This window comes from Muscardinus avellanarius (genome assembly GCF_963383645.1).
Source record: "Muscardinus avellanarius genome assembly, chromosome: X".
Lineage (NCBI taxonomy): Eukaryota > Metazoa > Chordata > Mammalia > Rodentia > Gliridae > Muscardinus > Muscardinus avellanarius.
Window position 1 is genome coordinate 109096271 of NC_137792.1, and position 25061 is coordinate 109121331.

General features: G+C 42.6%; 1 protein-coding gene across 1 annotated transcript; it reads left to right on the forward strand.

Moving 5' to 3' along the window:
* Positions 1-1598: 1598 nt before the first annotated feature.
* IGBP1 (immunoglobulin binding protein 1) lies at positions 1599-23327 on the forward strand (the record flags this gene model as incomplete). The annotated part of the gene is made up of 6 exons (XM_080718426.1): positions 1599-1823; positions 2162-2455; positions 11948-12143; positions 15130-15212; positions 16005-16117; positions 23179-23327. The coding sequence occupies exons 1-6, from the start codon at positions 1633-1635 to the stop codon at positions 23325-23327; spliced, it is 1026 nt and encodes a 341-aa protein (XP_080574552.1). The 5' UTR covers positions 1599-1632.
* Positions 23328-25061: the final 1734 nt, after the last annotated feature.

The window sequence follows — 25061 nt, forward strand, 5'->3', positions numbered from 1 at the left end:
TAGCTCGAGGTCAAATGCCCCCAAACCCGCAAAAAAAAAAAAAAAAAAAAAAAAAAAAAAAAATATATATATATATATATATATATATATATATATATATATATGAAATAAAGAGACTAAAAAATAGTCTGGGGGCCTAGCTCGGAGGTGGAATGTCCCTGGGTTCCATCCTAGTACTGCAAAAATAAATAAATAAACAATAAAAATAGGGCTGGAATGTAGCTCAGAGGTAGAATGCCTCTGGGTTCCATTCCCAGTAACACTAAATAAATAAATAAACTAAAAAATATGGCTGGGGATTTAGCTCGGAGGTACCAATGCCCCTGGGTACCGCAAAAATTAATTAATTGAATAAAATAAAAAGTAAAAGATAAAACAGGCATGGCATGGTGGCTCACGCTTGTAATCCCAGCATTTGGGGCGGCTGAGACAAGAGGACTGCAGTTCGAGGACAGCTTCAGCTACTAATGAGGTCCTTTGCAACTCAGTGAGACCCTGTTTCAAAATAAAGAATATAAAATAGGGGCGGGGGGGGGGTGTAGCTTGGAAGTAGAATGCCCCTAGGTTCCATCCCTAGTACCGCAAAAAAAAAAAAAAGTAAACCATAAAAAAATAGGGCTGAAGGTGTAGCTGGGAGGTAGAATGTCCTAGGTTCAATCCCCAGCACTGCAAATAAATAAGTAAATAAATAAATAAATAAATAAAAATAGGGATAGCGTGTCGCTCGGAAGTAGAATGTCCCAGGGTTCAATCGCCAGTAACACAAAAACGACAAATAGCCACATTCAAGTGATTGGTGGCCACCTATTAAACAATGCAGTTCTGATGATTGGGTTACTTTCCAAACCGATCGCTTACTTTTCTGCTCCCGCAACGACACTGAGCATTTAATAAGTACTCAAGCTGGGGGGTGGGAGGAGACGTGCGAAGATGAATCAGATTCTTTCTGGTAAGGGAGATTTGCAAATCACTACTATATAGCGTAGTAGTAGGTGATACGACAGGGCTGAAGAAACCCCGACTTGGGGCCGGGGAATAGAGTGTGGTAAATCTGATCTGGGAACTAGGTGGCTGCGGGGAGTTCAGAGTTGCAGGTTACCGAATCATCATCGGGCATAAAGCGAGAGGCTCTCAGCAAAGCTGGGAGGAGGCGATTGACGCGAAGGGGAAGGGGGGGGGGCGGTGAGCTGGGAGGGACCCGGAGCCCCCTTTGGTGCGGGCGCAACTAGCACGTGGCGAGCCAGGAGTGTGGCTCGGCGACCTGAGCCTGTGGCGGCGGGACCCAACCGGGGGAGCGACCGCCGGCTAAGGCTGCGCCCGGATTTTAGCCTCGCCTGCCTGGGTCTCCGAGCGCCCGGATGTTCCGGGCGCAGAGACGTCCCGGGCCGTTGGGTGTTTCCAACCGATGCCCGTGACTCCGTACAGGCTGCAGGTCTGGTGAGCGTACGGAAAGTCGGCGGCCAGGGCCCGCCAACTGCTGCTCCCGGAAGCCCTTCAGCGATTGGTTAACAATTAAATAGCTGGCCAATGCCGGGCCACTTCCGTTGTCGTTGGGCCTCGCGGAATTCTCCTTTGCCGAGGCTGCCTTTGACCCCGGAAGTGAAGCCCTCAGGGTTCCTCCTTCACCTCAAGATGGCAGCGTCTGAGGAAGACTTAGAGCTGCCGCGTCTCTCCGAATTGTTCGAAACCGGCCAGCAGCTTCTGGAAGAAGTTGAAGTAGCGACTGAACCCTCCGGTTCCAGAATAATCCAGAATAAGGTGTCAAAGGGACTGGAGCAACTCCAGAAGGCGACTGAAATGTTATCGCAGCTCGATCTGTTCAGGTACGGGGGAGAGGGCTGAAGGGGAAGGTGATCCTGGTTACCAAGGGTGGAGCCTTTGCGCCCGGATGGAAAGGATCTCTCAGGCTGGGCCCGTTCCATTCAGTGCCTTCTGTGTACATGTTTCCGTTGTCCGCCTCTCTTCTGAACTGGTCGATACCCCCACTACTCTGTCGCCTGACTGCCTAGGCCCTGGGTTTGAGCGCTGGACCACTTAAGATTGAAACCCGTGTCTCTCGCCTTTGCCCCACCCCTTCCCAGCCCTCCTCTTCCCTGGGAAGCGAGGATCCCCGGTTTGAATGCGCAGCCAGGCTTCACAGCCCCCTCTTTGCTCTTTCCAGCCGAAATGAAGATTTGGAAGAGATTGCTTCCACCGACCTGAAGTACCTGATGGTGCCAGCGTTGCAAGGAGCCCTCACCATGAAACAAGTCAGCCCCAGCAAGCGTCTAGAGCATTTGCAGCAGGCTCGAGAACACTTTATAAACTTCTTAACTCAGTGCCACTATTATCATGTGGCAGAGTTTCAGCTGCCCCAGACCACCAACAACTCAGCTGAAAATAACTCTGCTAGTTCCTCCATGGCCTATCCTAACCTCGTTGCTATGGCATCTCAAAGACAGGCTAAAATAGAGAGGTGGGTCAATAGTGGTAACTGGAGGGCTACCCAGTGGCAGTGCTATTGGGGGGGGGGCGTGTGTTTTTGTGTGTGTGTATGACAAAATGGTGTATGTCACTGTTCTTTTTCAGCATGGGCCCCGTGAGAGTAACCTTTCCTGAAGTTTTTGAGAAGTCTCTGATGTTTTTGCTCATATCTCACCATGAAACCCCTACTAACTTATGGTTGTTAGTAGCAGCAGTATGATTTATCAGTGTCTCCCAGCCTTTTTCATATGGTAACATAGCAATATTTTTATAGGGTAAATGTCTCCAAAGGGCACAGTATCTCAACCTGTAGTCCATTTATATTCTATTTGTTGAGTGGATCTAACAGAGTACTGGATCAAATGCATGATATTCTGAACTGGTGATCATCCTGGCAAAATGTCATAATGTGACCTTGAGGAACCTGCTTACTCTTAGCTTTTTTAAAGAAAACATACTGAATGGGTGCTCACTGTATCTAGGAACTATCTAGGCACTGAAATACAAACTGGGTGGTCCTTGCTTTTGATTAGCATATACTCTGGTGAGGTAAACAGGCATAGAAATAGAATATTAATATAAAGTGATGCCATAGATGTACAGGGTACTGTGAGAGCAGGCAGGAGGGGCACCTAGCCAAAGACTAAGTAGGAGAGAGAAAGTTCCTGGAAAACCTGTATTCCTATGATTACTTATTTTAGGATGGAAAGAATGTTATCTAGAGATAGAAGAGGAAGGCATTAGCCAGCAGAAATGATAGCATTAGTAAAGCCGCTGGGGCCAGGATTTATGGGAAGAGAACAACATCCATGAGCAGTTATGTGATGCTAAAACACAAAGGGAGGGGGAGGGAGAGGAAGCAATGATGCTGGAAATGTAGGATCCAGTCCAAAGTGAGCTTGAGATGCGAGGGAGCAACCCTGTGGGAAGGTGTTTGTGTGTGTGTGTGTGTGTGTGTGTGTGTGTGTGTGTGTGTGTGTGCACGTGCGCGCGCGCGCGCATGTGCATGTGCTACCAGGGATGGAACCCAGGGGCTTTCTACCTCCGGGCTACACTCCCAGACCTATTTCATATTTTATTTGGAAACAGGGTCTCACTAAATTGCTGAGAGTCTAAGTACTTGAGCCTGGCTTCAAACCTATGTAATCCTCCTGTCTCCCAAGCCTTCCAAGTGCTGAGATTACAAGCTTGCGCCACCACACCCAGTTTGGGAAGGTGTTTATATTCCAGCTGCAACCAGGCATGGTGCTGCATGCAATTCTAGTACTTGGGAGGCTTAGACAGGAGGATCACAGGTTGGAGGACAGTCTCAGTAAATAGTGAAACACATCAATCTAATGAGACTCTGTTTCAAACTAAACATAAAAAATAGGGTTGGGGGTATAGCTCAGAGGTAGAATGCCCTTGGATTCAATCCCCAGTGCCACACAAAAATAAAATTCCAGCTCCATCATGTAATTACTCTGTGATTTGGGGCAAGTTACTTAGTTTCCCTAGCTGCAAAATGAGGTAATAATAGATATATCTTCATAGAGTAGTTTATGAGAATTAAGAGATATATTCAGCTTAGGACAGTGTTACTTGTAAGCCTTTGGGCCAGATATGGTGGCACATGCTTCTAATCTTAGTACTTGGGAGGCTGAGACGGGAGGATTGCATGTTCAAAGACAGCCTCAGCAATTTAGTGAGGCTCTCAGCAACCTAGTAAGACTTTAAAGAAATGAAATTGGTCTGCGGGGGTATAGCTCATTGGTAGAATGCCTCTGGGTTCAATTCCCAGTACCACATTAAAAAAAAAGCCGTTGAACTTTGGGTGAGTGATTTAGGCTATCTGAGCCTCAGGTTTCTTCCTATGTAAAATATAAATATTAATGGTACCTGTTTCTTACAGTTAAACATAAAGTAAAACATAAAATAGCACTGTATCCAGCATATATTTCATAAGGTTTAGATACTTTCATTTATTTTTGTTTTGGTTTTTTGGTACTGGAAATTGAATCCAGGGGCATTCTGCCTCCAGGCTACACCCCCAGTCCTGTTTTTATTTTTATTTGGAGACGGGATGTTTCTGGGTTGATGAGAGCCTCACTATTTGCTGAGGCCATCCTCATACCTATGATCCTCTTGCCTCAGCCTCCCAAGTACTGGGAGTATAGGCAGGTGCCACCACGCCCAGCTTATATACTTTTCTTTTAAGTTATTTGTGCAAAAGAGCTTACTTTGGTTGCTGACTAGGATCCTCCAAAGGCTTTTGTTTCTTTTTAAGGAGTAGCATGGTTATATTTGCAGAATAACTAGCACACTAGACTCAGGTCATAGAAGCGATGATGGCTCACTAGAGCAATGGCAAAGGGATACAGGGTATATATTTATTCAGGAGAGTTGAGTCTGCAGAAAACCTGGTGATGAATTGGTTGGGGGGATAGGATAGAAAGGAGCAGCAAGGAAGATGTCCGTGCTTCTGAAGTGGAGGGAAAAGGGCAGAGTATGAATTCTGTATTGAGACAGGTCGAGGTGCCTAAGAGACATCTGAGTGGAGGTATCTGGTAGCATGAAGCCCAAAGGAGAATCTTGGTCTATAGAGCTAAAAACAGTTGATTGGCTCAACAAATATTTATTGAGCCCTCTGTACCAGGAACTGTTCTAGATGTCAGAGAACCAAAGTCAGTGCTCTCATAGAGTTTTTATTCTAGTGGAGACACATTAGGCCAGTAAATAAGTTCACATGGTAAGAGCTATAAAAATAATAAAGGCTGGTTAGGGGATGTGAATAACTGTGGTTTTTTTTTTTTTTTTTTTTTTTTTTTTCCTGTGGTAGTGAGGATTGAACCCAGGGACATTCTAACCCTGGGCTACACCCCCAGCTTTTATTTTTTAACTGGGGCTTGCTAGGTTGATGACAGTATCACTACTTTTTCAGGCTGTCCTCCAAACTGTGATTCTCCCCCTCACCCACCCCTCAGCCTCCTAAGTACTGGGATTACAGGTGTGTGCCACCAGACCCAGCTACAGTGAATTATTTTTGAAGATATGGGATAGACTGATACAAAGTGGAATTCAAAATTCTATCCTGTGTAAAAAATTGGGGGCAGCCCATTGACATATAAGAGGTGACTAGTGAATCTTGTAATCCAATAATTATACAAAAAAATAAAAGACTATAAATACCATAGAGATACAGCATTGTGGATTAAGATGAGAGAGTAGTCACATCTGGTTAGAGGAATGAACAAAAGATTTCAGAATGAGATCAGCATGAGAGGTGAGTCTTAAATGATTATTAAAAATGTAGAAATCACAATTTTTCCTGAGTATGAAAATAATAATGCTCCTTGTAGAAAGTTTATAAACCAGTATTTGAGAGTCAAAAATAAGCCTTAACCCTAGCACTCGTAGATGTCATTGGTAACTTCCTAGCATATTTTCTTTTGAATATATAGTTATTTTAGCTAATAAATTTCAAATGCTACTATAAATATAGCTATTCTGTTTTTTTCAACCTAACATCATATTACAAGCATTTCCCCATGTCTTTTGAAACCATGATATTTATTGGTTATACCAGTAGATAATTATTTAAAATAATCTATTTTTGTCAAATACTTAGACTATGGGTTTTTATTCTAAGCAATGCTATAAGAAAACATCTTTAGCTGCATCTATCAGTGTTAACTTAGGATAAATTTCTGGAAGGACCAGTAATCAGGCCAAAGGGTTTGAACATTAATAATATTACTTTCCACGATAACAGTGTTTCACAGTATGTCCCACTCCTAATCCTGGATATTATCACCTAGGAAATCCAGTTGGGAAAATAGAAAAAAAAAAATCTCATTGTTTTTGTTTACATTACTTTGGTTTGCAAGCTTGATCTTTGAACATTTATTTTCTTCTTCATGGTGCTGGGGACTGAAACCAGGGCTATGTGTGTGCTAGGCAAGTGTTCTATTACTGAGCTACACCACTAGCCCCTTTGAACAATTGTTACTGTCTGACAAAGCTGGACATGATGGTGCACGCTTATAATCCCATTACTTGGGAGGCTGAGATAGGAGGATCGCAGGTTTGTGGCCAGCCTCAGCTACTTAGTGAGGTCCTCCACAACTTAGTGAGGCCGTGTTTTAAAACAATTTAAAAATAAAAAAGGCTCAGACAGGAGGATCTCACTGGTTTGAAGCCAGCCTCAGCTACTTAGTGAGGCTCTCAGTAACTCAGTGAAACCCTGTTTCCAAAAAGAATATAAAATAGGTCTGGGAGTATAGCCTGGAGGTAGAAAGTCTCTGGGTTCTACCCCCATTACCACCAAAAAATAATAATAATAATAATTTAAAAATAGGGCTGGAAGTGTAGCTCAGAGGTAGAATGTCCCTGGGTTCAATCCTCTGTATGTCTATCTTTATGCAGATGGATACCACATTCATATCAGTATCCCAGACCACTCCTGATATTAAGATCCCTACTTCTAACACTTTCTGTGGGTGTTTCACAGACATCTCAAATTTAACCTAACATAAAATTAAACGTTTGTTTTTGACAGTACTGGGAATTGAAGCCAAGGTCTCACAATGCTCAGCAAGCACTCCACCACTGAGCTACAGCCTCAGCCCATGCCTCTCTTTCCCTCATAGTGCTGGGAATCAATCCCAGGGCCTCATGCATGCTAGGCAAGTACTCTACCACTAAGGAAATACCCCCAGCCCAAACAGTTGGCTTTTTGGCCCCCAAGTATGCCCCACCCCTTGATCTTCACCGACTGAATTAGTGTACTGCCATTCACCCGGGTATGTATGTAAGAAGCCGAAAAGTTGGTGTCAACTTCTCCCTTTTTCTGAAAGTCCTCATCTAGTCTTATCAGCGAGGCCTGCCAGTTCTAGCTTTGAAAAATATCTTCTTTCCTAGAATCTTCATCTTTACTAGCATGCGTCAGTCTAAGCTACTAGAATCTCTCATCTCAGAGCCAAACCAGTAACTACAGGTCCTATGTGATCTGGTGGCTATATTTCCAGTCTCATTAGGTATCATTCTCCCCATGTTCATTAGGCTCAACCTTATCCTTATCAAAGAATAGAATGTCCCTGGGTTCAATCCCCAGTACCAAAAAAATACATTCCCGATTTGATAATGATTTATAATTGACCCATTTGGAACAGATCTTTAATCTTTTCATTCTTCAACAGCTTGAAAACAACAAAGGAATGGTGAGAATTGCCCAGAGTCAGGAGAGTCACAAGGGTAGGGAGTTCAAGGGGATTAGTGACTGTGTCCATGTAATAGCCCACCAGGGGAAATCTAAAGCAACAGCTGAAGGTGGAGGACTGGTTTTCAGTCTATTCCTTGAAGCCCTAAGATTTCCACACTGCCTGAGTAATGTTGGAAGCTCTTCTCTGATTTTACCAAGATAGATTTTATTTGTGGATTACTTACTGGGTTTCCATACAAGCTCTTATTGGGAGAAAATGTTCTTTTGCCAAGACCAAGTGGTTTTACAAACACTGGCCTAAAAAAAAGCAGGTGCTGAGGAGACATCTTAAGGATGAAAAAGAGCCAAGTCACAGAAACAGGGGAGTTGAAAAGAAGGAAGGGAGAAAAGAGTGTGTGGGCCATACATGGGAGGGGAATGGGAAATGAAGCAAAATATATTGAAAGGACCACTAGTCTAGCCCCAAATTTACCCTGGATTATATACATCCCAAGGTTTTTCTCCCATGACTTAGGTACCTGCCAGAAGGATGGTTAGGGAGCAGTAGGACTGGCTAAATGTTCTCAAAGAATCTTCCTAATAGTACTCATGAGATAGGAATTAGCTTTCATAGTGTTTTACTCAGAATGCTACTTATGATAATGGTGTGACAGCTATTTATAACATACGAAATGTCTACGTGTTGGGTAAAAGAAGAGCCAGTTTTTTATAATAGAGTGCTTCCAAGCCAGGCATGGTGGTACATGCCTATTATCCCAGTACTTGGGAGGCTGAGACAGGAGGACTACAAATTCAAGGCCAGCCTCAACAATTTATCAGGGTGCTCAGTGACTTAGCAAGATCCTGTTTAAAAATAAAAAGGTCTACGGGTGTAGCTCAGAGGTCGAACACACCTGGGGTCAATCCCCAGTACCTCCAAAGAAGTGTTTCCAGAGGAATGGTCCTCTTCATGGACCCCGCTGATAATTTGATAAACTTACAAAACTTCTTTTCTCCCAGCAAAAAGAGAAAGAAAAATATGTAAGAGAGTTCTGTATAACATTTCAGGGAGTTCTAGGACCGACCACTTTCCCCTGAACTTGCTCCATAGACTTTGGGCTGAGACCTTTTGATTTGGGTGAACACCTGCAGAGGAGTATCTGATTCTGGAGGTCTGGAGTGGGGTTGCAGGCAGAAATATTTGAAGATGCCTCTCTTGGAAATCTTGGCATTTTTCTTTAATTCTTCTTTCTGCCTCCAGCCCTTAGCTCAAATAAATCAGCAAATCTGGCCCGTTTGTTTGTTTGTTTATTTATTTTGGTAGTGGGGATTGAACCCAGGGGTACTCTGAGTTTAACCCATAGCCCTTTTTTTAAATTTTGAAATGGGATCTCACTAGGTCGCTAAGGGTCTAAGTTGCTAAGCCTGGCCTCCTATCTTCGATCCTCCTGTCTCAGCCTCCCAGTTACTGGAATTACAGGCGTGCACCACTATGTCTGGTTCCTGATTAGATAGATAGATGATAGATATAGGCAGGCCCACACTGGGAATTTATTGAAACCAGAAGTATTCTACCCCCAAACTAAACACCTACCTCTTTTTATTTTTATTTTGAAATAGTCTTGCTGGCCTCCAACCTACAATTCTTCTGTCTCAGCCTCCCAAGTATGGGAATTATAGGCATACACCACCATGTGCTGCTCCCATTTTATACTCTAAATATTTCTGTATCTCGCTATCTCCATCACTACTTTCCCTTTCCAAGTTGCTATCGCACACCAATTAGTGAAAGTATCTTTTAAATTGTTTTCCCTGCTTGCACCCTTCTTTCCCAGCCCCTACTCCACACAACAGCCAAAATGGTCCACAGTTTTAGAAGTCTTTACCTGTCACTGTTGTATTCATGTCATGTGTACTATTCAGAAGCCTCCAGAGAGCCAGGTATGGTGGCCCACACTTGTAATCCCAGTGCTCGGGAGGCTGAGACAGGAGGATCACAGGTTCAAGACCCGCCTCAGCAACTTAGTGAGACCGTGTTTCAAAATAAAGAATAAAATGGGGCTGGAGAGTGTAGTTCAGAGGCAGAATGTCCCTGGTCTTAATCCCCAGTAGCACACACATATAAAGCCTCCAGTGAGTCAGGAGTGGTGACACATGCTTTTAATCCCAGTACTTTAGAGGTGAAACAGGAGAATAGCAGGTTCGAGGCCAGCCTCAGTAACTTAGTGAGGCCCTGTTTCAAAATAAAGAATAAAATAGGGCTGGGGGTGTGTTTCAGAAGTAGAGTCCCTCTGGGTTCAATCCCTAGTACCACAAAAAAACAACAAAGCCCCCAGTGGCATTCCCACCTCACAATACCTTGATACTGAGAGTATCATGTCATGGCCCTGACCATCTCTCTGATTTCGTTTTCTATCACTTTTTTCACTCCATTCCAGCCACACTGGCCTTCTATTAGTTTCAAAGAATGCCAGGTCATACACTGTCCTTCCCCAGGGAATTTTGTGTTTGCTTTTCCCTCTTAAAATGTCCTACCTGCCAGGCATGGTGGTATGTACCTCTAATCTCAGTAGGTGGGAGGCTGAGATGGGGAATCACAGGTTCAAGGCCAGCCGCACCAGTTTAGCAAGACCCTATATTATTTATTTCTCTGTGTGTGGTACTGGTGGTGGAACCCAGGGGCATTCTACCTTTGAGCTATACCCTCAGCCCTATTTTTTATTCTTTTTTTTTTTTTTTTTTTTTTGGCTGTTTCAGGATGGAGCCCAGGAGCATTTGACTTCCGAGCTACACCCCCTGCCCTAATTTTTTATTCTTTTGAAACAGGGTCTCACTAAGTTGCAGAGGGCCTCACTAAGTAGCTGAGGCTGTCCGCAAACCGTGATCTCAGACTCCCGAATGCTGGGATTACAAGCGTGTGCCACCATGCCCGGCTTCTATTTTTTATTCTTAATTTTGAAACAGCATCTCCACTAAGTTGTGGAGGGCCTCACAAGTTGCTGAGGCTGGCCAAAAACCTGCAATCCTCCTGTCTCAGTCTCCCAAATACTGGGATAACAAGTATGCACACCACACACCTGGCTTAGACTTTGTTTCAAAAATAAAAATAAAGCTGGGCATGGTGTTGTACTTCTATAATTCCAGTATTTGGAAGGCTGAGGCAGGAGGATTGCAAGTTCACAGCCAGCAGGGTGGCGCGTGCTTGTAATCCCAGTACTTGGGAGGCCGAGACAGGAGGGTCACAGGTTCAAGGACAGCTTCTGCAATTTAGCAGGGCCCTCCACAATTTAGTGAGATCTTGTTTCAAAATTTAAAAATATAAATAAAGTAGTGCTGGGGATATAGCTCAGAGAGAGAATGCCCCTGAGTTCTGTCTCAAGCACCACAAAAAAAAGTGTTTGGGGATATAACTCAGAGGTAGAATGTCCCTGGTTCAACCCCCAGTACCAAGAAAAATCTTTCAGATATCTGTATGGCTTGCTTATTTTTGGCAGACTTTGATCAGATACCTCCTTTTCAGATAGGTCTTTCCTGACCACCTCGGATAGAATAGCATCCTACTTCCCCATCATCACTCTATCACTCAGCTGTGCTCCTTACTGCTTCATAACACTTCTCCACTGGAATCATCTTTTCCTCTTGTCTATTTAATTTCTCCTACTAGAATGAAAGCTTCATGAAAGCAAGGACTTTTTTTAACCTATTGTCTTCCACACAGTAGGTCCTCAGGACATACATGTGAATGATAGATGACATATTAGAATGAGAGCAGAAAAAAGGCAGCCACGGTGGTTATGAGTCCTTAGCTTAGCTACAGTAGAGCTGGGGATGTTTTGCCCCAGAAGAGGAGATGACTACTTTTAGACTCTTTCACAAGGAATTCCTACATGAGTGGCAGATGAATGACCCCTAGGATTATGTGATTCTTTGAACATATAACTCAAATGGAATCCTATGGGAAGACTCATGAGACACTAAGCACCCAACTTGAGTCAAGGCTGATCTAATTAAATGACTAAGGTACTGACATCCCTAAAGATGATGGCAGGACTTGTTGAAATCAGGTTACATCTCAACTTCTCTGCCCTTAGCATGTTATTTCTTAGCCCCTTGTGGGGTCCTTCCTTGCTTTGTGATCAGAGGGAACTGTCTGGCGGCAGGATCCAGATTATAGTATCTATATTACTGCCAAGGAAGAGATTTGCATACTTACTACCTGTTTGTCTAGAAAAGTAAAACTTTACTGTGTCCCTTTGAATTCCTCTTTGTTTTTAAGTTCATGGGTAATGCTTTTCTATGGAACAGATACAAGCAGAAGAAGGAGATGGAGCATAGGCTGTCTGCTCTGAAATCTGCTGTGGAAGATGGTCAGGCAGATGATGAGTGTGTTCGTGAGTATTACCTCCTTCACCTTCGGAGGTGGATTGGTATCAGCTTAGAGGAGACTGAGAGCATTGACCAGGAAATAAAGATCCTGAAAGAAAAAGACTCGTCAAGACAGGTAAGCCTGGTCATTGCCCACATGCCTCAAAATGCTGCCATCAGTGAGTTGAATATTAAAATTAAAATCCTTGTAAGTCAGCCAGGTGTGGTGGTGCACGCTTGTAATCCCAGTACTTGGGAGGCTGAACAGGAGGATCCGGGTTCAAGGCCAGCCTCAGCTACTCAATGAGGACCTCAGCTACTTAGTGAGATCCTGTTTCAAAACAATGAATAAAACATCAGGCTAGGGGTGTAGTTCAGAGGTATAATGCCCCTGGGTTCAATCCTTAGTACCCCCCCCCCACACACACACATCCTTGTTAGTCTCCGTAAAATCACTGTATTTATTAGAATGAGTGGAGAAGAACTTAAGGGTCGCTAGGGTAGCTTTCTCTGATTTATCACTATTATCTCTCTGATAATAGTGTCCCCCAGTGCTTGTAATCTGCAGTAGACTTGTAATTGTTTGGGATTTTGTCACAAGAAAATGAGAGAGACTTTCCTGTAATAAAAGCTGGTTTGAGCCTTGGAAAGTTGTGGCTACTGAAGGAAGGAAGGAAAGACTTTAAATTCTGCTTGATTTAAGCTGGGCCTGGTGGCGCACACCTATAATCCTAGTACTTGAGAGGCTTGTACAGGAGGATCACACAGGTTTGCAGCCAGCCTCAGAAATTTAACAAGACTCAGCAACTTATTAAGATTCTGTTTCAAAATAAAGGAAAAGAGCTGGAGGTATGGTTTGAAGGTAAAATGCCCCTGGGTTCAATCCCCAGTACCCACCTCCAAACAAATTTGCTTGACTATAATAAAAGGCAGGGTGAATAGGATGGGAATGGATGAGAGAAAAGAGACCAAGGGATATTTTTAATATGGAGAAAGAATTAGACCTTAACCTTACACAAAGATGCACTCCTACCCCTTTAAATCACCCACATAGGAGACTATAGAGCAAAGACATCTCCATCCATGCCCAGAAGGTTCAGAATGCTAGTAAAGAAAACCCACTGTAAAACAGCTCTGGCTGTCTTTGAAGATCATAACCCTGTTTTGGTTCTTCAGTAGAGTAGGCTCTGCTGCTACTTGCTCTTTTGTACAAGATGCAACACGATTTGAGTCAAATTTATCAGCTGGTCACAGGCATTTCTTTCAGTCCTCAGAAAAACCTCTTCCTAATTTGAGCTGTACTAATTAGCCCAGGAGCTCTTACCTCAGGTTAACATCAACCTGGTTCTTTATGTGTTAAGAGATCAAAGACTGAACAATTAGTATTCTAAGGCCAGAAGGCCCTGTGAGCATATCTAAATGAATGTTTTGTTCATATTTTGAGGCTAGACTCTTCTGGTCCTCCCCCATCCCCTTCTTTGGTGGGTTTTTTAATGTTCTCTCTGGTAGTATTGGGTCTAGTTCTGGGGTTGATAGAGCTAGAACCATGTGAGAACCTTTTCTTTAACATACTTTGTTTCAGGATGTCCCTTGAAAGCCAGGGTATTATAGCTCGTTCTTTCCCCTTTCAATTAAGAGCTTTCATTTCAAAAATACCTTGGTATTAGCAGGGTGTGGTGGCACAGGCTTGTAATCCCAGCATTTGGGAGGCTGAGACAGGAGGATCGTGGTTTATGGATAGCCTCAGCTACTTAATGAGGCCCTTTACAACTCAGCGAGACCCTGTTTCAAAATAAAGAATAAAAAATAGGGATGGGGGCGTAGCCCAGAGATAGAATGCCCCTGGGTTTCATCCCCGGTACTGCAAACAATAAATAAGTAAAATAAAATAAAACACCCTAGGATTGGGCTTGGTGGCGTGTGCCTGTAATCCCAGTACTTGGGAGGCTAAGACAGGAGGATCACAGGTTTAAGGCCAACCTCTGCAACTTAGTGAGACCCTGCTTTAAAATTTAAAAAAGGGCAAGGGATGTAGCTCAAAGGTAGAATGCCCCTAGGCTCAATCCCCAGTACAAAACAAATAAGTAAAAGATGTCAAAAAACAAAAGAATATGTTCTAGGGGTCCTTGAGACTGAATAACATACTTAAATTAGAAGGAGTTTTAGAACATGGGTCTTAATTTTGCTTTTCCACTGAAAGCTAAGCTGAGGAAAAGACCTTCAAATTCAACTCAGGAAATTTAGATGGAACATGGAAGGACACTTTAGAATCTCCTTATTTGGAGGTAATGTTCCAAAGCCAAGTAATTTTTTTCCTTGTGGTAAGCAGATTCCTGAGAGAATTTTCTTTTTAGCAAGGTGCTCAGTCCCCCTTAAGAGAGGTATATCTGAATAGCTAGACGTGGTAGTACACAATTGTAATCCCATTACTTGGGAGGCTGAGACAAAAAGGTTGCAGGTTTGAGGACAACCTCATCAAGGAGTGAGACTTACATCGACCCAGAGACCCTGTTTCTTTCTTTTTTTTTTTTTTTTTTTTTTTTTTTGCGGGTCTGGGGATGGAACCCAGAGTCTTTTGACCTCCAAGCTACACCCCTGCCCAATTTTTTATTCTTTATTTTGAAACAGGGTTTCACTGAGTTACGAAGGGCCTCACTAAGCTGAGGCTGTCCGCCAGCCGCGATCCTCTGGTAGACACCCTGTTTCAAAATAAAAATAAAAACTAAGAGCCAGGCGTGGTGGCGCACGCTTGTAATCCCAACATTTGTAAGGCTGAGGTAGGAGGATCTGGGTTAGTAGCCAGCCTTAGCTATTTAGTAAGGCCTTTTGCAACTCAGTGGGACCTTGTTTCAGAGTAATGAATTAAAAATAGGGCTGGGGGTGTATCTTGGAGGTAGAATGCCCCTGGGTTCCATCCCCAGTACAGCAAAAAAAAAAAATAGGGCTTGGGTATATCTTGGAGGTAGAATGCCCCTGGATCCCACCCCCGGTACCACATCCCCTCAGACACACCCACAAGAGTGAATTTTGAATCAAGAGCTTTTGCAGCACTGAAAGAATTGAAAGCTTGCATGGTAGGTGGGTAAAATGGAAATATACTTTGAAATTAATTTTCTTCTTAGGCATCAACCTCTCAACAAGCGTCTCCTCGGGAGAAGCCGATGATGAAACCCTTCATACTCACACGGAACAAGGCCCAAGCCAAGTAAGTAGTACTAGAAAGTAGCTTACCTGTCGAACCATCAAAACAGGGACTGTTTTGATGGTTCAACAGCAGTGCATAAGTAACAATAGGCATTGTTGAAAAGACATGTCTGAGGGACTGGGGCTGTAGCTTAGCAGTAGAGCACAGACTTAGCTTGTAGAAAGTCCCGGGTTCAAACTCCAACACCACGTTGAAAAAAGAAAGAAAAATCATGATTTCCCCCATGGAGGCTGTTCTTTCACCAAAGGAATATTAATTTTCCTGATGCTTGTCCTTATCAATAATTTCCTTGACATTGAGATTAAACATAAAAAACAGGACGAAGAAAAATAGAATCTAATGGAGAATTGTATATGTACATTACTTTTTCATTATCACTCTTCCTGCCTTTAACTGCAGTTTTCAAAAAGACTTATTTGTTCATCTGTGATTAAATCTGAGTTCATCATGCTATTCCATAGAGTGGCAGGAAAGTCTTCCCTGTAGCTTGCAGAGCCACCTGGAAATTACTTTTCCACAGTGTCATCTCTGCTCTGTGGGCCATTGGCTTCTGGGGTTGTTTTGTAGGAGATGCTCCTGGGCTATTTCTTTTCTGGGGATAGCCCTTGACTTAAGCACACCTTTCTCCATGCCTCTTTTTATGTCTCTTTATGGGAGTTTGTACAACTATTCCAAAGAGAGCTGGGTTGAGGCCTGAGGCTGAAACAGACATAGGCCATGTCATCAAAATGAAAAGGCTGTTTAATGCTGCTACTTTTGTTTAGATTTCTAAGTGCGTTGTGATTTTTGCAGAGTATTCGGAGCTGGCTATCCAAGTCTGGCAACTATGACGGTGAGTGACTGGTATGAGCAGCATCAGAAACATGGAGCCTTACCAGATCAAGGAATAGCCACAGCAGCACCAGGTATGAAGGGGAGGGAGGAAAATAAATATTAATATTGCTGTTTCCTTACTCCCTGACAAATTCTGAGCAAATGTTGTTGGCCTTTAGGAACAGTCTGGCCCGAGGTTCTGAGCAATAGATTCCGGGCAAAAAAATAAAAAGAATTCTAGATAAGTTGGGCATGGTGGTACATGCCTGTTTTCTCAGTGCTTAGGAGGCTAAGAAAGAAGGATCCCAGATTTGAGGCCAGATTCAGTAACTTAGACTGTTTCCAAATAAAATAAGGCTGGGGGGTATAGCTCAGAGGTAGAACATCTCTGGGTTCAACCTCTAGTACTCCCTAAAACAAAATTTTAGATAGTGTCATGTTAATAAAGTAAATAGCAGATTATTGTAGGAAATTTTTTTTTTAGTAATAAGGATTGAACCCAGGGGCATTCTACTCCAAGCTAAACTCCTAGCCTAGTTTTTATTCTTCATTTTGAAATAGGCTCTCACTAAGTTGCAGAAGGCTTCACTAAAGTAGCTGAGGCTGTCCTCGAACCTGTGATCCTCCTGTCGCAGCCTCCTAAGCACTGGGATTACAAGTGTATGACACCATACCTAGCATGTAGGACAATTTTAAATAGCAGATTATTGTAGGACGATGGGGACAGTAATAGCAGTTTTCGAATCTCTCCAAATAAGACCTAAAAAAACAGCTAGATAGCCATAGACAGCAGTTCTATTTCTGGTAATGACAGAGAAGTTTGTATAAAGCAAGCACTTAATAGGAGATTAAAAATTACAAACTAGAGCTGGGCATGATGGTGTATGCCTCTAATCCTAGTCCTTGGGAGCGGAGTAAGGAAGATTGCAGGTTCAGGGACAGCCTAGCAACTTAGTGATACTCTTAATAACTTAGCGAGACCTTATTTAAAAATAAAATATAAAAAGGGCCGGAGGTGTAGCTCAGGTTTAATTCACATAGCCTAGCAGATGTCACAGCTTAGCAATTCAGCATTCTGGCAGGGGTTCCCAAACTTATTTGGCTTACTGCCCCTTTTGAGAATAAAAATCACCCCTTCTCCCTGGATATCTTCTCTGTCTCTGTCTGTCTGTCTGTCTCTCTCTTTCTCTCTGCATCTACCTTTTTTAAGCAAAAAACCAGAAAGATGCAGCTACAAATTTGCATTTGTATCTATATTCATTCTAGCACCTCCCCCAGGGGGGCCATTATCACGCACTTTGGGGACCTAGGACAAGAGTGTGGTTTTACCCTCAAGGTGGTTTGCTGGTTGCTATGGTTCATTGCTGCTGCCCAACATCATGGCAGTCATACTGTGTGTTGCTAGCCTGGGGAAAAATCATAATTTAAAATTTGAAATCCAATTTTTGCTAAATGCATATTACTTTCACAACATTGTAAAACCAAAACATCTTATGTTGAACCATCTGTGTACTAATCACAATGTCCAGGATTCAGTCTTAAACTGTTAGACATGAAAACTTCAGAAAAATGTGACTTAGATTTAAGAGGAAAAAAATCAAGTGATACCATCTTCAAGGTAACTCACACATTGGAAATTAGCAGTGTAGTGCTTTAAAAGAGTTATTTATGTGCTCAAGGACAGAGAGGGAAATATGCTTGTAATGAATGAAAATAAATTTCAGGTGAGAAATAGAAGCTACAAACATAATTCTGCAATTGAAATATATCATCTGAAATTTAAAAATCACTGAATGAAGTTAGTAGTAGACCAGCAATGACAGAAGAAAATGTCAAGCTGGGACTGTAATCTCAGTAGTTCGGATGCTAAGGCAGGAGGATTGCGGGTTCAAGGCCAGCCTCAGCAACCTAGCAAGACTTTGTTTCAAAATGAAAATGTTAAAAAGGGCTGAGGGCATAGCTTGGAGGTTAGCTTCAAGATCAATTAAAATTACCTACACTGGGAAAAAAGATTAGAAAAAGTAAATAGTACCTTAGTGACAAGTAAAAATGTCTAATTATATGCAGTTGGAATATCAACAGAAAAGGAGAATAAGGGTAAGGGGCACAAACAAATTTTAAGAAATAAATGGTGAATTGGGTATGGTGGCCCACGCCTGTCTGATATCCCAGTGCTTGAGACACTGAGACAGGAGGACTGCAGGTTCAAGGCCAGCCTCAGCAACTTAGCAAGATAATCAGCAACTTAAAAAAAATAGGGTCAGTGGTATAGCTCAACCACAAAAGAAAGGAAAAGAGAGAGGGCGGGTGGCCATACATAAATGGTGCCAGAAAATTTCCTCAAATCTGTGAAACATAAATTTATAGAGAATTTCAACAAGCCCCAAGCAGATTAAATGTGATGACAACCACACATAGGCATGTCAAACCACTGAAAAACCAAAGAAAGGAAATCTTGAAAGCACACAGAGATCAGATACACATTCTCCAGGTAAGACCAATTACAGGAATTGTTGCTGACTTCCCTTTAGAAACAGTGAGAGACAGAAATGGGAAAGCATCATTGAAGTCCCAGGGGATCAGTAACTGTCAACCCATCATTTTATAGCCATTAAAAATATCCATAAAAATAAAGGTGTAATTAGAATATTTTAAGACAAGTTAAAGCTAAATTCTTCATCAAGTGAGGCACACTGGCCCACACCTGTAATCCCAGTACTTGGGAAGCTGAGATGGGAGGATCAAAGGTTTGAAGCCAATGAACAGTAACATAGCAAGACCGTATTTCAAAATAAAAAGGGCTAGGGGGTGTAGGGCAGAAGTAAAACACCCCGGGTTCAATTCTCCGTACCACAAACACAAAAAAAGGGAGCCAAGTGTGGTGGTGCACACCTGTATTCCCAGTACTTGGGAGGTTAAGACAGTAGCATTGCAGGATTGAGACCAACTTCAACAACTTAACAAGACCCTGTTTCAAAATAAAAAATAAAATAGGGCTAAGGATATAGCTCAGAAGTAGAATGTTCCTGGGTTTAGTCCTTGGTACAAAAAAAAAAAAAAAAAAAAAAGTTCTTTACCAGAAAACTAGTAATAGATTTCTTTAGGCCAAAGAAAATGATATCAGACAAAAACTTGGATATTCAAGTAGGAGTGAAGGCCAGGAGTGGTGGCACATGCTTGTGATCCCAGTGTTTGGGAGGCTGGGACAGGAGGATCGTGGGTTCACGACCAGCCTCAGCTACTTAGAGATGACAGTTCAGTGGCAAATACAAAGGACTCTATCTGCCCCCCCCACATACACACCTAATTTTTTAAAGCTTTATATGGCTTCTTACAGCATTGTGAGGTTTATAATTATAACAGTTGTAATACATATGATAGTTATAGCAAAAAAAAAAAAAAGACAAAAAGTATTTAGGGTAGAATGTTCCTCGATTCAATGCCTAGTACCAAAAATAAATAAAAATTAAATTTATGCTCTTGCTCTATCCACTGAAAAGTTTTAGAAACAAGTACTAGCCCACTCTCAATGACATTACCTAGTAACCTAGATTGTGCTATTGAAATACCATTTATTTATTTTATGTGTGTATGTTACTGGGGATGGAGCCCAGGGTCCTTCTACTTCTGGGCTATACCCACAGACCTATTTTCTTTCTTATTTGAAAACAAGGACTCGCTAAGTTGCCAAGGCTGGCTTTGAACCTGTGATCCTCCCGTTTCAGTCTGCCAATACTGGAATTACAAGCGGTCAGCACCACACCTAGCTACAAAATCATTTTAGTGAGAAAAAATCATTGAAAGCACTTAATTTTATTCCCTGCCATTTTCATGTTTTGTTTTGAAACAGAGTCTCACTATGTTGCTGAGATTGTCACTAAGCTGCTGAGGTTGTCCTCAAATCTTCAATTCTTGTATCTCAGACTCCCAAGTATTGGGATTACAGGTATGCACCACCATGCCTGGCTTTGAAAATACCATACCTATTAAAAAAGACAGGATATCTTTGAGAAATAATAAGTCCAAGTGTGGTTCAGGGAATGTTCAAGATGAGCTCAAAACATTTCATCATAAAAGATAGGAAAGAATGCTACTAAGGTCATATCAGGAGGACTCAGTAAGCCTGGCATGGTAGCGCATACCTGTAATCCCAATACTTGTGAAGCTGAGACGGGAGAATCATAAGCTCAAGGCCAGCCTCAGCAAGTAGTCAGACTCTTATCAACCTAGCAAAACCCTGTTTCAAAATAAAAATAAAATAGGGCTAGGGAGGGAAAGTATTTTGGAGGTAGAATGCCCCTGGGTTCAATCCCCAGTACTGCAAGAAAGAAAAGAAAAAAGAAAGGGCTGGAAGTGTAGCGTGGAGATAGGACACCCCCTGGGTTCAATCTCCAGTATCAAAAATAAAAGGACTAAGTATACATTTTGATAATATTTCCACTGGACAGTTTGTCTTCATAAAGGAATAATGGATGACTTAGTATAGTTCAGTGATAACATACCTAAATAGCATAAGCCAAGGGCCTGGGTTCAATCCCCCCCCCAGAACAGGAGAGAGGAGTGGGCCATAATACCACTGTCCCCTTCAAGAGCATGCCTCCTGTGACCTGAAGACCTCTTACTAGGCCCCCCCATCGTAAAGGTTCCACCGTCACTAATAGTACCACAGTCTGGTGACTTTAGAGGAACAAATCCATACCAGTCAAGACAAATGAAACCCAGGTATTATATGCCTCCTGATGGAGGAATGCTACACCACCTATAATCATGCCAAAGGGATCAACATGAGTTGAATGAAGTCTCTGCATGCAGTTGCCAAGCTATAGGAAATACAGAGGATATTAGAGTGCATCATGCGTGTGCAATCAGCAAAACCTAGGCTTTGGGAAACTCTACAGGGCAAATGGCCAGCTTCTTCAATAGTTAACTCATAATGGTGTGTGTGTGTGTGTGTGTGTGTGTGTGTGTGTGTGTGTGTGTACGCGCACATGTGTGTCTCACTAGGGATTGAACCCCCAGTCCTTATTTTTTATTTTGAAATAGGGTCTCACTAAGTTGTTGATGATCTTTCTAAATTGCTGAGGCTGGCCTCATACCTGCCATCCTCTTCTCAGCCATCCTCTTCTCAAGTAATGGGATTACAGGCATGAGCCACCATGCCCTACTCTCTCTTTTTTATTTTTTATTTGGAAACAGTCTCACTAAGTTTTGCTAAGTTGCTGAGAGCCTCACTAAGTTGCTGAGGCTAACTTCAAACCTCTGGCCCTCCTGTCTCACCAAGTACTGGGATTATAGGTATAAGTCATGACACCCAGCGCAAAAAAAATTTTTTTTGTTGTTGTTCTAGGGGTAAACCCAGGGTCATTCAACCTTCGATCTACACCCCAGCCCTATTTTATTTACTTTTTTTTTGAAACAGGGTTTCACTAGGTTGTCAAGAGCTTCACTAAGTTGCCAAGGCTGGCTTCAAACCTGCAATCCTTCTGTCTCAGCCTCCCAAGTACTGGTATTACAGGCATGAGCCACCATGCCCGGCTTTAAATATTTGTAAATAGGCAACACTAACCTCAAAAACATACTGCGTGAAAGAAGTCAGACATAAATGACCACATTCTGTTATATGAAATGTCCAGAATAGGCAAATCTATGGAGCCAGAAGGTAAGTGAGTGGTTTCAGGGACCGGGGGAGGGAACAAATGAGAATTAACTATAAATGGGCACAAGGGATATATGGGGGTCGATAGAACCCTTTTTAATTGGACAGTGGTATTGGTTGCACAATTCTGTACTAAAATTCATTGAGTAAAAAAATGAATGTAGTACAAATGGATGACTGTGGTGTCTAGAGATGCGCACTTGGGTAATAAAGTTGTAATAAACTCTAGGAAGCCATTATTGTGAAAAGCAATACGGTGATTACTTTCATTGGGAGAGGGGGCTCATGATTTGAATGATGACAAGAAGACACTTCTGGGAAGGCTACAAAAGAACTGTTCATTGACTGGAATTGAGCTCTAAGACCTCCTTGTAAAAACGTATGTAAATTATTTGTGTGGTTTCTGGTATCTTTTATTTTCCATAACAGGGTTAAAAGAAGAAAAAGAATATCAGACTCCTAAACTGTGAGAAGAGATCAGATTCCCACATATTTCACTCTTCATCATAGTAATGAAAATATTTTTCATGGGCAAACTCAGGCTGGCCAGGAAAAAGCTGCTTTACCTCATAAAGGAAAAAAAGCTAATGTAAACAAAATGTAGCAGTTAGCTTAATTTCTTTTGGGTGTGTACTGCATAAGTGATATTTGGACATCAGAACCTGTTCTAAGTTCATGCAGAACAACACATAAACAGGCATTCTTTGTTCTGGGTTCTAATGCCCATGATTTTCATAAGAAAAAATTGCATAACCAGGTATGGTGGTACACGTCTATAATCCCACTATTGGGGAGGCTTTGAGGCCAATCTTGGGAATTTAGCAAGGCCCTCGGCAAATTAGCAAGACTGTTTCAAAATAAAAAGGAGTTGGGATTATCTCAATACTTAGAAGGCTGAGGCTGGAGGATCGCAAGAAAGAGGGGGGGGATGCAGATTTATTTAGGAAAGTAAGAAGTACACATCCAAGGGGGAATGTGGACTACCACTATAAATACTTTTTATTTTAGTGGTTTTGGATTGTTGAGTTTTATTATTAGCGTGAAGTTTTTATTTAGGATAGAGGTTATTGGTTATTCTTATAAGAACTATGTAGAGCATCCTGTTTTTCTCCTTTTGGGGGGGACACTATAGATTGAACCCAGGGGCATCTTACCTCCAAGCTACACTCCCAGCCCTTTTGATATTTATATCAAAACAGCCTTTTGCGGAGGCTGTCCCTGAACCTGTGATCCTCCTGTCTTAGCCTCCCAAGTACTGAGATTACAGGCATGTGCCACCATGCCTAATCAGAGCATCCTTTCTATTATTATTTAGCATGTATTAGGAGTAATTAGCATAAGTACTATCCCCACTTCTGCTGGGCCCAGGGCAGACAGCTAGCTCTATTTCTGTCTTCATTGTCTGTGGTCATGTTTAGAGTGGCGCCAAGACCCCTAATGCTCCTCATTGCCATGACTTGGATTTCTCACGCCCAGTTTCCTATATCCCCACTTTAGCGGAGTTCAAAATACCTGATCAGCAACAGGAAGATCAAGAAGAAAAGGAGGAAGAGGATGATGAGCAAAAACTGCACAGAGCACGAGAATGGGATGACTGGAAGGATACTCACCCCAGGGGCTATGGCAACCGACAGAACATGGGCTGATCTTCCTCCAACTCAACAGGACTATGGGGCTCACATCTTCCCTGCCAAGGAAGCCTTGGCCATCCTCCTCTCCTTGGGCTCCTGCTTCAACTCTGTATAATGAAGCACAGCTTGCTTTTGCATTCAATAAAGTATCAAACAATTATGTGTGTATTTGTACCCTAGATAATGACCAGTGATCTTGTTTTGGCATTAGATTCTCATCATGGTGTGTTCTGATTTAAGTAGAAGAGAGCACTGAGAAATGGTTTTGTGCAATCAATGCCCATATGACTTCTCCTTAAAAATAATAAAAATCCCTTCTATTATAGGAGCTATGTAAAAATATAGGTATCAGCTGCTTTTTCATGGGGTCAGAGAGCAAGGATGTTCAGCTATGGGTCTCTGGGTTTATAGTGAGATCTGGTTCATCAGCCTTTGTTCTGGACAGGGAATTGCCCGGCATCTAAGCTCGCCATACTTTCTCTTTGCTATTGGGCACATGGCGTGAACCCTGTGGGCAACATCTCATGCTGTGAAATAACGCAACACTCTATTAGGGGAGAGAACAGAAGCCAGTACTTTCCCTGCCACACAGCACTGTATTCTGGAATTAGAGCTGTAGGTGAATGAAGATTAAAGGGTCAGAGTCTATTTTGCCATCCCACCTGCCTAGTTCTACTTGCCTTGGCCAGTAGAAATGAGAGCTCCAGGCAAGGCGCTGTAAGAGTCATCCTCTACAGGGGCTGGTGACCCATGCCTGTCATCTCAGCTACTTGGGAGCCTGAGGCAGGAGGATTGCAAATTTGAGGCCCGCCTGGGCAACTTAGTGAGACCCTGTTTCAAAATAAAAAAGGATGGGGATATAGCTCACTGGTAGAGCATTTAGCAAGCATGCAGAAGGCCTTGAGTTTAATCCCCAAAATTAGAAGGGAAAAAGTATGTAAATGAGACCAGGGCTTTTCTCAAAAACACCCATCAGTCTGTCCTTAGGGTGAATAGAAGCCTCATGCTGTACAGTCCAGCTCTGAAGCCAGTTGCCTTAGACCACTTTGACCCTCTTTGTCTAATGGCAGAGACAACTGATGGCCTGAGCCTGATACAGTGGCTCATTCTGTAATCCCAGTACTTGAGAAGCTGAGCCAGGACTCCTGATTGCAGGTTTGAGGCCAGCCTCAGCAATTTATTGAGACCCTGTTTTATTTTTTATCTGTTTATTTTGGTTCTGGCAAATGAACCCAGGGGCATTCTACCTATGGGCTCCATAGCCTGATTTTATTTTTTATATTGGAAACAGTGCCTCACTAAGTTGCCAAGGATGGTCTTGAACCTGAGATTCTACTGTCTGATTCCCAAGTGCTGGGATTACAAGTGTGCACCACTACAACCAGTTTAGGACCCTCTGTTTTTTTTTTTTTTTTTTTTTTTTTTTTTTTGGTTGTACTGGAAGCCCTTCTACCTCCGGGATATACTCCCACGGGCTACACTCCCAAACCTATTTTTTTACCTTTTTATGTGGAAACAGGGTCTCTTAAACCAGCAAGGCTGGCTCCGAACCAGCGTGATCCTCCTGTCTCCGCCTCCCAACTTCGGGGATTACAAGTATGCGCCACCGTGGGCTAGGACCCGCTTTTAAATTTAAAAATAGCTGGGCATGGTGACAAACACTTGTAATTCCAGTACTTGGGATGCTGAGACAAGAGAATCACAGGTTTGCAGCCAGCTTCAGCTACGTAGGCCCTCTGCAACTTAGTA